This window comes from Lathyrus oleraceus, chromosome 3, assembly GCF_024323335.1.
Source record: "Lathyrus oleraceus cultivar Zhongwan6 chromosome 3, CAAS_Psat_ZW6_1.0, whole genome shotgun sequence".
NCBI classification, from domain to species: domain Eukaryota; kingdom Viridiplantae; phylum Streptophyta; class Magnoliopsida; order Fabales; family Fabaceae; genus Lathyrus; species Lathyrus oleraceus.
The window spans coordinates 254,332,797-254,345,214 of record NC_066581.1 but is presented as its reverse complement, the minus strand read 5'-3'; the positions used below and the strand labels follow the sequence as shown (position 1 = coordinate 254,345,214).

The 12,418-nt window shown below is 34.0% G+C and overlaps 1 protein-coding gene across 1 annotated transcript; it reads right to left on the bottom strand.

The window, feature by feature from the left end:
* Positions 1 to 6,086: 6,086 nt before the first annotated feature.
* Positions 6,087 to 7,216, bottom strand: LOC127126716 (uncharacterized). Its single transcript, XM_051055695.1, has one exon. The coding sequence runs from the start codon at positions 6,986 to 6,988 to the stop codon at positions 6,371 to 6,373; it is 618 nt and encodes a 205-aa protein (XP_050911652.1). The 5' UTR covers positions 6,989 to 7,216; the 3' UTR covers positions 6,087 to 6,370.
* Positions 7,217 to 12,418: the final 5,202 nt, after the last annotated feature.

The window sequence follows — 12,418 nt, the reverse complement described above, 5'->3', positions numbered from 1 at the left end:
GGGTGAAGCAGCCTATCAGAATCTATAGAGATAGATCACAAAACTGCTTGGCCTAAGTCAGAGTACATACATAGACAAAGTGCTGAGACGCTTTAATCTGAATGATTCCAATCTGGTTATGTGTTTTGCTTAAATGGTGGCACTGTGAGCTTGAAAAGTTCAACGCAAGATGCAATTGCTGATTCTACAACTAAGGCCGAGTATATTGCTGCCTTAAGTGCAGCAAAGGAAGCTGTTTGGATCAATAAACTTGGCATAGTCCCTAGCATTGTGGATCCCATTGGTCTCTATTGTGATAACAATGGTGCTATCGCACAAGCTAAGGATCCTAGATCTCACCAACGATCCAAACACATACTTAGGCGTTGTGCGAAAATATGTAAAGTACCTACACTTGACAATATAGCTGACCCACTGACAAAGCCTCTTGCGCAGCAGAAGCATGATGGCCATACTAGATCAATGGGCATACAGGGTATGTCTGATTGGCTCTAGTGCTAGTGGGAGATTGTTGGTGTAAGCCCTAGAGGCCAATACTTTTGGTACTTGTATCGAATTATTTATTAATAATAAAAGGCATTTTCTTTATTATGGTTGATTAATAAAGTCCCTGGAATAGATAGTCCGTTTAATGTATTAAGTGTGACTTAATCATGAGAACACATTAAACATAAGGACACTATTCTTAAAGCATCCGTAGTCGAGCTTTAATGTGAAATGGGATAACATTAAAGCATTAAGACTATTATGTTTGTAGACTGATGATCACATCTCATGGATCATGGATAAAGAGTTATCAAGTCTTAAACATAGGTATGAATATTAGGAGTAATATTTATACCGGATTGACCCGCTATGAGAATACTATATAGAAAGTTATGCAAAGTGTCATAAGTTATTCTCATGGTGATAATAGTGTATACCACTCTTCGACCTGAAACCACTATGGATCCTAGATGTAGAGTTGAGTGCTTTATTGCTGATCCAACATTGTCCGTAACTGGATGACCATAAAGACAGTTGATGAGTACTCCACGAAGCATGCTGAGGGACATGAGTGTCCTAGATGGAATTTGCCAATCCCGCGTAACATGATAAATGTCTATGGGCCCAATATTGAACTGGACAAGGGTGACACGGTCTATACCTTGTGTTCAATATAAACATATAAGGGCAAAGGGGTAATTATACACATAATTATTATCACAGGAGGTTTTGTCATATCACATGACATTTTCGTGACTTGGGTAGCAGTGATGTGTTGCTAGATACCACTCACTGTTTATTATGTTAAATGCGTGATTTAATATAATTGCCAACGCCGCGAAAACCTATAGGGTCACACACAAAGGACGGATTGATGAGAGATAGAATAATTAAGGAACATCGTAAGGTACGGTGCACTTAAGTGGAATACGAAATATGGTAAGGTACCAAATACTTAAGTGATTTTAGCATATTATGAGATATGGGCCAAAATGCACTTAAGTGGGCTTTTTGGCTTGAAGCCCACACAAGTGGTTCTATAAATAGAACCCCTTGGGTAGAAGCGTTGTCACTCCACTCCAATCCACTCAGACAGAAATTCAAGTAGAGACTTGGAATTTTGTTTCCCTCTTTCTCTCACTCAAAGCCTTCATTCATAACAGCTAGCACTGCGATTGAAGGAATCCGTTCGTGTGGACTGAGTAGAGACATTGTCATCGTTCAACGTTCGTGATCGCCCCGTGGATCTGTATCAAAGGTTTTGATCATTATCAGAGATCTGCACCAAAGGTTTGAATCGCCACAAGAGGTAACGATTCTATCACTGATCATGCCCATTCGTAAGGATCACTAAATGGAGAAATTTTTAAATTCCGCTGCGCCTTGGATGACAATTCTCCTACATTAAGCTCATAGGTTTTATTTAACTTAACCTGACCAGAGGTTTAACGTCATAAGATTTATTTAACTTAACCCGACCATATGTTTAATATTTACGTGTCTGATTGCTTTAAGGATAGGGGTTTTATTTAACTTAACTCGGTCAGAGGTTTAACATTTATGTGGCCGATTGCTTTAAGGTTAAAGATATTATTTAACTTAACCCGACAAGAGGTTTAACATTTATGTGGTCGATTTCTTTAAGGTCAAAGGTTTTATTTAACTTAACTCAGCCAGAAGTTTAACATTCATGTGGATGATTGCTTTAAGGTTAGAGTTTTTATTTAACTTAACCCGACCAGAGGTTTAACATTTACATGGCTGATTTTCCCCCTGTGGGAGTCTTCGTCGTGTTCTACTTCGACTTTCAAATTGTTTAATTCGTGTGACATCTTAATTTCCTTTGATCATAGTGTCATACCCCCAAATTTTCCCTACCCTTTTCTTCCAACCCTTGACTTAAGGATCATCTGCACACATTCATGCCTCATTCATATGCATCATTCATCCAACATGTTGATCACTACATATTCAAAGATCTTGGCTTGCAAACTAAAGTTTGAGTATGGATCAAGCCTTCAAAGGCATGACCTTAGCTATTCATCTGGTCATGGGGGATGTGAAACCCGAATGACTTGATCTTGGAAGCATGAATTCAACATGATTTCATCATGGCACTCCTCAGGAGGGTCTCTAACCCTAATTCCTCGAGGATATGGTTATAGGACCTTATGGATGCTCTGGGAGCTTGGTTTTGGCCAACTAAACCCCTAGTCGGAGGCTCAAGCACTAGAGACTTGCTTGTAAATCATCTTGGTTGATTCAAAGGTTTCGATTGAAGGGTGTGCCTTAGTTGAAACCCTAATCAAGGAGAAGATGGTCCTAGTGTGCTTTGGGATTTGACTTTTCACCAGGTGACAAGGAAAGTCATAACTTTTTGATATTGGATTCAAGAGACTTCATTGTGGCATGCCTTAGGTCATCTAAACACTAATGTGGATTCATTGGCATTTGTTGGCCTCCTAACCATAGTTATATGTGTTGTGTGTTTCACTCAACTTCTCATTCATGTTGTTGCTTTGGGCTTGGTTCTATTCACTTGTGCATAAGCCCATTGGCCCCAACTTAAGTCTTGGGTTTATCAAATTCTTTTGCTTCCTTTCTCATGGAATTTCACCTGACCATCTCCTCATGCCTAACACATGGCTTAAGCATGCCCTGCCAGGGTCCATTTCACCTGGTCATCTCAAGTGCATGGCTCATCCATTAGTTTGGTCATGGTCCAGTCATGATCTATCCATAGATCTTTGGTGCATTCATGGCATTGTATATTCAAGGTTTCATTCATGGATCTTTGTTTTGGTTCTATTCAAATTACAAGTCTTGATTCAAGTCATTTCCATCCAAATTATAAAGTTCATGTTCGAATTCATTCATTACAATATCAAGTTTGTACAAGATTCAAATTCCATACAAATTCAAGTATTATATCCATTCAAAGTCAATTCATTCAAATTCACCAAGACTTCATCCCAATAGCCATTACATGCCATCACATTGTTCATTATATGAAAAAGTACAAAATTTGGGAACTTTGACCAAATGTTGACTTTGATCAACAATTGACTTTTTGGTCAACCACTTGACCAAAGTCAACCATTTAACCAAAAATCATTCTAAACCATACACATCAATCATTCTAAGCCATTAAACCAAGATGATCTAGACAAGTTGATCCAATTCCTCGATATATGGTTTTTCACGTATATATTTATCCTCATTCTTTACTTGCACGTTTATTGCTAATTCCTTTTCTTTATGAATGATAGATGACTGAGCTCACTGTCACTAAGAAGAAGGCTTCGATGGTGGAGGATAAAGCTCGGTGTGGAGAACTCCAACAATGCTTCGTAGTGACCCTGACGGGATTCAAATTCGGGTTTCTAAGAAAAAGAGGAACACATAAGGGTTGTTAGTGAATTTCATTCCCGTTTCTAGTCAAGCAACTCCTGACACTTTTGGGTTGCCTCCTTTGAAGAAAATAAAAGGGGATCTTGTCAAGTCTGTTCCATGCGATGATCACCCGCTCTATATTGATTTGGAGTCTGGTGGCTTATTCGAAGAGAAAAGGGGTCCGTCAAGCGCGAACTCGCCTTCGTCTGGTGTGAAGTTCAAGTTATATGATTACAACTTTAATGGTCTGAATCATTTATATGAGCATCTCCACACCATTGAGGATGTTGACAAAGCTAGGGCCTTTGGTGCCCCAAAACTACCCTAACATATGGGCACTTATCTTATGGGGAGTTGCGTCATGGGGCAAGATCTATTTGAAGTAGCCGACTCATCTGACCAGCACGCAGATGAATTAAGACTCACCCTTAATAAGGTCAAAGAGGCTCAGACAACCAATCATTCCCTTCTGACTTCTACCAATGAAAGGATTTATCGGCTTGAAAGGAAGTTGAATGCCTTCAAGGAGGAACGTGACTCACTACTTGAGGCAAAGGAATCGGAGAAAAATAAATACAAGGCTAAGCTTGCCCTGATTGAGAAATAATCTCATACTCAGATTGACAAACTATTGGTTGATCTCAAAGATGGGTGTATGAATGGTTTTTTGTCAAGAGATCTGGGTTTTGACAAAGCAAAGGCCCAGGTTTTGTGCTTGCACCCTGACTTGGATTTGTTTGAGCTGAAATTTTTCAAGGAGGTGAAAGATGGTCCCACAGTCGATGAAGTCTACCCTAAGTCGTCGAAGGAGCTTGTGTCCTTTACCGCGAGTGATGATCAGAGAGTTGCTGAGGGAGATGAGGACGAGAAAGTGGTGACCTCCGATCCAGTTGATCAGAGCTTTTAGTGCTTTAGTTTTTTCTTTCTTTTGTTAATGATTTTTTTAGCCTTTGAAGGGTTGTAATGCTTGTACTGTTATTTTTGAATGAATTTTTAAATATCTTTTTTCTTTTTTTTCTTTTTTTCTTTCTTTATATAATTCAAACATCCTTCTAGCACTTTAGTTTAGTGAATTTGGATTAAATACCTCGGAGATCCCTATGGGTCCCGGTTGGCCACCCCTGTGGAGGACTTGGGTAAATAACTCGGAGGATCCAATGGATTCCGATTAGCCGCCTATAGAGGACTATATTAAATAACCGACATAATATATTGTATATTTTTTATTAAAAGAAACAGAGCGTATCTAGAAACTTTACCTCAATTATTTTGATATGTAAGATAAAATCGTTATCATAAAAACTAATTTTTTTTAGTAAAGATAATTTTATACTTCATGTTAGAATCAAACACATTGACATTGAAATTCACTTTATTTTTGAGAGAGTAGTAGCGAGAAAATTAACATTCAACATTTTCCTAATTCAACACAGATGATAGATGCACTCATAAAGTCTTTGTCCACTATCATATTTCAAGTTTTCAAGATCAAATTCAAAGTTGTTTTCCTTAATCAATCATGAATTAGTAGGGGAATATTAAAGATAAAAATATATATATAAAAATATATATATATATATATATATATATATATATATATATATATATATATATATATATATATATATATATATATATATATATATATGTAAAATTTGTTAGGATTGATTAAGTTAGATAGAAAAGTTAATTAGAGAATAACTAACTCCATAATTTATATAAATAACCACATAATCATTTTCATGAAATGTAATGTAATGAACCCATTTAATCAAATACAAGAAGATATTGTTTCAGTATTCTCTCATGCTTAGTTCATTTAATATAGGGAAAAGATATGTTGACCTCATTTTCTAACTACTACACCGTAATAGTATATATAAAGGCTATTAATTTTATTTTTTTAATAATTCATTCTATTTTGATTTTTGTGTCAAGAATATTTTGCCTTATAATCATATATGGTGTAGATACAGTGTATAGAAATGCAGTGTAAAAATAGCAGATCTCTTTAATATATTTGGTTTAACATTAAGTCCAATCTAAACAGTAATATAAATGATATTTTTATCAATAAAATTTAAAATTTTCTTACAAACATTGAAAACAAATGCTATTTATATTAATTGTTTATTAATAAAATATAATAAAAGAGTCTAATAAATGAAGATTGACATTTTCATAAAAAAAGAAGTGAAGATCAAGTATTACCAACACGTGAAAAGTACTGACAGTAGGTGGATCAATGATGAGCATTCCATAATACAAATAAGATTTTCATACATTTTATTTAATTAGTCTTTACATCTCTTGCAATCACAGAACTTTCCAATGTTACTGTGTTTTAAATTGTGATCATAATAACAATGTTACCATGGTTGATAGTGCAAATTTCCGATGAAATTCAATGCGTCTAACGTCGCGATCCAGATTGAATCGCGGCCGCAGACGATCCTTGATCTCACCCTCTGAGGGTCGCGGACCTATTTTTTTAAAACCCCGGCAATTGCACACGCCTTTGCGTCCTTAGCTGTTCATAGAACTTTCTAATGAAATCCTCAGCTTCATCATCAACTTGACAATTTTCAATCTCTTCATTTTCCTCCAATGCAGAATAATTCGAGACTCTCACAGAAAAAGGTGAGCTTTTTCTCTCTTCAGATGAATCAAACCTAAAATTGAATGTATATTCAGGAGTCTTAGGCACCATAGCCACACTACCCTGACACACATTTTCAATTTCAAGTGGTGATGATAATTGATAACAAGGTAAAGTTTCATCTTCAATAACCTCTGGAGCATTAATACAAGGGAAATTGAAATGATGCTTACGTTTTGACAGGTTGAAATAACCAGGATTTGGACTATTACTACAAGAAAATTCATAATCATGTATCATAAATCCGCCACCAATTTTATTCCGGTGACGGTTTTGTGATGATGACATTAAATTACTCAATGATTTTCTTAGCACTTTCCCTTTCTTCATCATCAAGTTCATATCCATAATCATCTTTCTCTTTGATATAAGTCCTTTCCGCATCATAAAAAATGCGATTCTCAACACATTCCACAGCCTTTTAGCTACCACAGATGAGTGTATCTCCATTTTTTGGGTTTCTTGTTACTCTACGTTGAGGTTAGTGAACCTCTTAGAAGAAAAGAAGCCAAATGTGAGAATTTTAAAGATGAAGAGTAGGAATTATATAGTAGTCCAAGAAAATGGAATGGTGTTCAAATTTGACCCAACAACGCTCCTATATGCATTCCATTTGTTTCTGTATTAAAAATGTAAATTAAATATTAAAAACATTATTGGGAGGTTTGAGAAATTAAATTAATGGTAACGTTACAAAGTGTTAGAATGTAGATGTAGTAGTAGTGGTTGATGAGTTGAATTCAAGTACAGCTAAAGTGTATACTCGTTTTGAAAGAATAATTCAACGGCTAAAATATGAGCTGGCAAAAAGAGTGAACAGCAAACAAAGGGACCCATTGGTTATGTTGTTTTTGTGTGATGGAAAATAGATAGAAGCTTCATTGGTTGATTAAGAAATGGAATTATCAAAGAAACTAAGACATCTGTTTAGACACAAGTCACCTTTGTTTATATAAAATTATGTTAATATTATGTTCCCCTACAACCCTTCCTTATTGATTAAGACTAATGATCTTTTTGTAATAAAAAAAACTTATGTTGTTAATTCAAGAAGTGGTTCTTGCAGTTTATAACTTTATATGTTGTTGCTACGTTATTTAAAACAGATACATTATTATTATTATTATTATTATTATTATTATTATTATTATTATTATTGTTATTATTATATTATTATTATCATTATTATATTATTATTATTATTATCATTATTATTATTATATTATTATTATTATTATTATTTATATTGTTATTTATTATTATTGTTCTTGTTATTATATTATTATTATTGTTATATTTGTTATTATTATTTTTATTTATTATTATTATTATTATCATTTTAATTTGTAAGGATCAAATTTCTTTTAGATTTGGTTGAAATCCAATTTATCTTAGAGTTAAATATATTTTTAATTTTTTTAAATATTAAATATTTTAATTTTAATGATTTAAAAAAATTAAAATAAATCATCATTTTAATATTTATTGTCCACACTTTTGATATATCCCATTTACTTCTTTAAGAAATTGACATGACATGATACATCACTTAAAATTAATATCATGGTTGATTACAACAAACATGTTAGATTGAGATTGCGATAATATAAACCTTCTTAAATATAACTCTCTTATAGATATGTTCAAATCAAAAGAATTTTAGATTGTATTCGGATTGAAACTTTTACTTTTAAAGAAATTGAAATACAACAATATATTGTAGCAGTTTAATACCCATTTTTTAAATTTCTACTTGCCTTGTTCAATCATTTTACTGTTGTCTTGTTCAATCCATCCTTAATCCTGCCTTGTTCTAATTTGTTCTAATGTTAATAAACTTAGTAATAAAGCTTGTGACCACCGGATAGAAAAATACATAATTGAGGTGCCCAAAGCTGTTTCAAACTTATAGATTCATCAAGACTAAAAAGAGTTAAAGGGCATAAGTTTCTCGAGAACAATAATCAGTCAAACCATTCGATAAAATTTAACAATCAATCTATTCCATAGCTGTAACAAAAAATAATAAATTCAGTATTTCATTTCAACAATCTTTTTTGTCATTCCATATAATATTGATTCAAAAACTGACGAGGGAATATCATGAACTGATTTTCAATAAAACCAATTCATAAATGAATAACCTCGGAAGTAAATAGAGCAATGGCTCTATTGTAGAGTGGAAAACCCTTGGGAGGTGGTTTTTTTGTCCAATTCTTTCTTATATTCCCAGAGAAATGCAATATTTGCAACTCACTGTTATTTCTTTACAAACTAGAGAACCATTTTTTGTGTGCTTCGTTTGGCTATAGTTTTATGTAATTGCATTAACAACTATAAAAATGACAAGAATTTGTGTTATTTTATGGAGGCATGTAAGCTCACAATCTATTCTATTTTTTATTGTGAAGAATGTTGCTAATATTATGTGGCGTACACCTCGTCAGCATATTTGTCATGCTATCACTGCTACGTGTATACCCAGTCATAAAAAAACTTCTACGTGATGTATCACACCAGTTTCTGTTTGTAGTTGCATGTCCCTAATAGATTCAGGGGGAGTACTCAAATACGGTGATGGTGATTTTTTTGCTTGTCTTATCGCTTTCATTCTCATTTACTTTCGACTATTGAGTCTCCTTCCTATTTTGAAAAACTTGAAAACTTGAGATTTCTTGTGTGTGATTCGAACCACTCACAATCCATGATTCGAATCAATCAGAATATAGGCAAAACAAGAAATTTGGGTGTTTGTGATTCGAATCGCAAGAATACACATGATTCGAATCATGCTACCATGTGATTCGAATCACAGTTTGTACATGATTCGAATCACAAAATTCTTATTTACCATGTCATGTCTGATTCGAATCAGGCTTAACACATTATTCGAATCATGAACCCGTGTGACTCAAATCACAATCAAATCACAAGATTTCATCATAATATCATGTTTCACACTACTTGTTTATTTGATTCAAATCATGAAATGCACGTATAAAATCATTTTGTCATCACATTTCCAAAACTACAGCGTGAATCTTATAATCAACATTGTGATTTTCTGTGAAAATCAACTCCCTCTCACTTTTGAAAGTTCAAAAACACTCGTAATCAATTTTATTTCCTCTTCAACTTCTTTTTGATTTCAGATCCTGATCATGAGAAATTTTTAATTTGATTGAAAGAGACAATGTCTTGAAACTAATCGTTCTTGAAGATTTGGTTGAGAATTTCAAGTAGCTTGAAAGATTGAGGTTGTTGTTATTGGTGTTGAAATTTTTTACTGAAAAGAAAGAGGTTATTCTCTCCAGATTTCTTCGGTAGTGACTGTGTCGAAGGCTACGAACAAGACAGAGTTCTTCTCAAAACTTCGGACAATTCATCGCTCAAGAAATTGATAGGATCAAGGGGTTGATTGCTACACACAAATACTTGGAGAAGATTGATGATATTGGAAGAATAAATAAGTGTTAATCGAGTAAAGATTACGTAGAAGAGTTTGGAATTATGTTATATACAAGTTGTCGCACCTCGAAAAATGAGAATATGACCTAGCGAAGCGCAATCGCACGCTCGCATGATGGACTGAACAGAGTCGCCACCGAACTTTATTTATTCCTAAAAAGGAAAGGGGAAATATCGATAAAACCCAAGAAAGAACGACAATGATTATGGTCGTCGCAACCAACATCAAGGTTCGGGAGTCAATTACGCAAGGGGAAGGTATTAGCACCCCTCACGTCCGTCGTACTCAACGGGAACCATTAGGTTAGTTGTGCGCGTTAGTGTTAGTTTGAAATGTTATGCCTATCGAGTTATTAGGTGGGAAAGAAAGAACAGAAGAGAGAAGAATGTTTTTGGATTTTGTAACGAATGGGACTAAACCTAAATTTTTTTATTAATGGGCCTGACAAGATTTACAAATCCTGCTCCTACGTATCTCCGGATGCAATAGAGAACTCAAGGCTTACGTAGCTCTGGGTAGAAAAATATTTGTTTGTTGGTCGATTTTAGCGAAAGCTATCCTGTATTAATCGATGAGAAACATTGTTTTACCCAAAACAGATGAGGAGCGGACGTATACCACACATAGAATGGATTTACAAATCAACATTCGGAAAAACGTTACTTATCTCAGCTCAACAATTGTGGATGAAGCATTGCTTTGCATTATCTTAAGACAAGATGTCTTTCGTTTATGAAAAGGTTTTAAAGACCGCATGGCGGCGAAGAAAAGAGTTTGATTGGTTGGATGTATTTTTGGACTTGAAAGACGAATATTTATGACTTGCAAGCTCTTACAACTTGGGTCTAATATTCAGGATTACGACTGGATATTCCATCTAGGGTAATCTTTTTCTATCAATTTTATTGAGAAAATACGTTTGAATATTTACAAATATTTTGAAGAGAAGACGAATACATATGGCTTACAAGCTCTTACAACTTGGGCCTAATATTCGAGATTACGACTGGATATTTCATCCAGGGTAATCTTTTTCTTTCAATTTTATTGAGAAAAAATATTTGAATATTTACAAATATTTTGAAGAGAAGACGAATACATATGACTTACAAGCTCTTACAACTTGGTCCTAATATTCGGGATTACGATTGGATATTCCATCCAGGGTAATCTTTTTCTTCAAATTTTAATTATGAAAATGGTTTGAAGTTGAAATTGAGAAGTTAATGAAAAAAGGTTTGAAATTTTTCAAAAAAAATGGATCTTGAAATGAAAATGGGTTGAAATATCAAGAGATTATTTATATGTGCGATAAGAACATGGATTACCTAATTAATCGACTAAGCACATGGAAATTAACTTGATCAAATAAATCTCATAAAAGTTCCAAAAGCAAACAAATAAATATTAAAAAAAACAATTTGATCACTTAAATATAAACACCTAATTAACTACTAAAAAATATGCTAAATAAGATAAACAAAATATAAAATGATTCATAGATCAATGTGGGGTGTAAATATGAATGAGGATGCTTGCTAAGTAAAAAAAACAAAGCCCAAAACATAACTAAGCCCAAGTCACCAAAATACTTTAACCTAGTTTCAAATGATTTAATAAATAAATGAAAAAATAAAAATAAATGAATATGATGTATGGTTCCACCGTCCCTTTTGCTTATCCACTTTCTTGTTTTTTTATAAAAAATTAACGAAGCTACCAACCATACACCGACATGTGGCATAGTTATTGAAAATGAGAAAAAATGAAAACTCAAAGTATCTCTTTCTATCTCAGACCCATTTTAACTGCTATTCTCCTAAGTTCTTTCAAATTTTAACCATAGTCAATCCCGTATTTAAACTTGGCAGATCTCACTTTAAAATTAAAAGGGGTAAACTAATATTATCCCCTCCTTATATCACACAGCAGAAAAAAAAAACATGAAAACTTTAAAACTCATGCAATCAACACAGTTAAAATTAAACTATGAATTAAAATTGAAATAATAAGCAATAAGCATGAAACCGGGAAATATAAACAATTCAAAGGTTACCGATGTCGTGTTGTAAAAACCGCACGCGAGTGGATGCTTTCCATGGCCGAAACGGCGTCACCAGAGCGAATCGAACGGCGGCCAAATATGAGAATGATTGATGTTCGCTGATGGTGATTGTTGGAGTTCCAGTTGTGAAGAGTTTCTCGCATGGTTGGATCTAAAACGTTGGAGTTTCGATGACACAAGATGAAGGGTGCATGGTGGTTCACATGTTGAAGGTATACGGCTGTTCAGTTTTAATGGTGTGCGAAAATGGCGAAGGAGATGTGTATGGAGTTTGATTGACGTGATTTTCGATGCACGACAAAGTGAGATTAGTGAAGTTTGTCGTTGAAAAAGTTGGACGAGATGT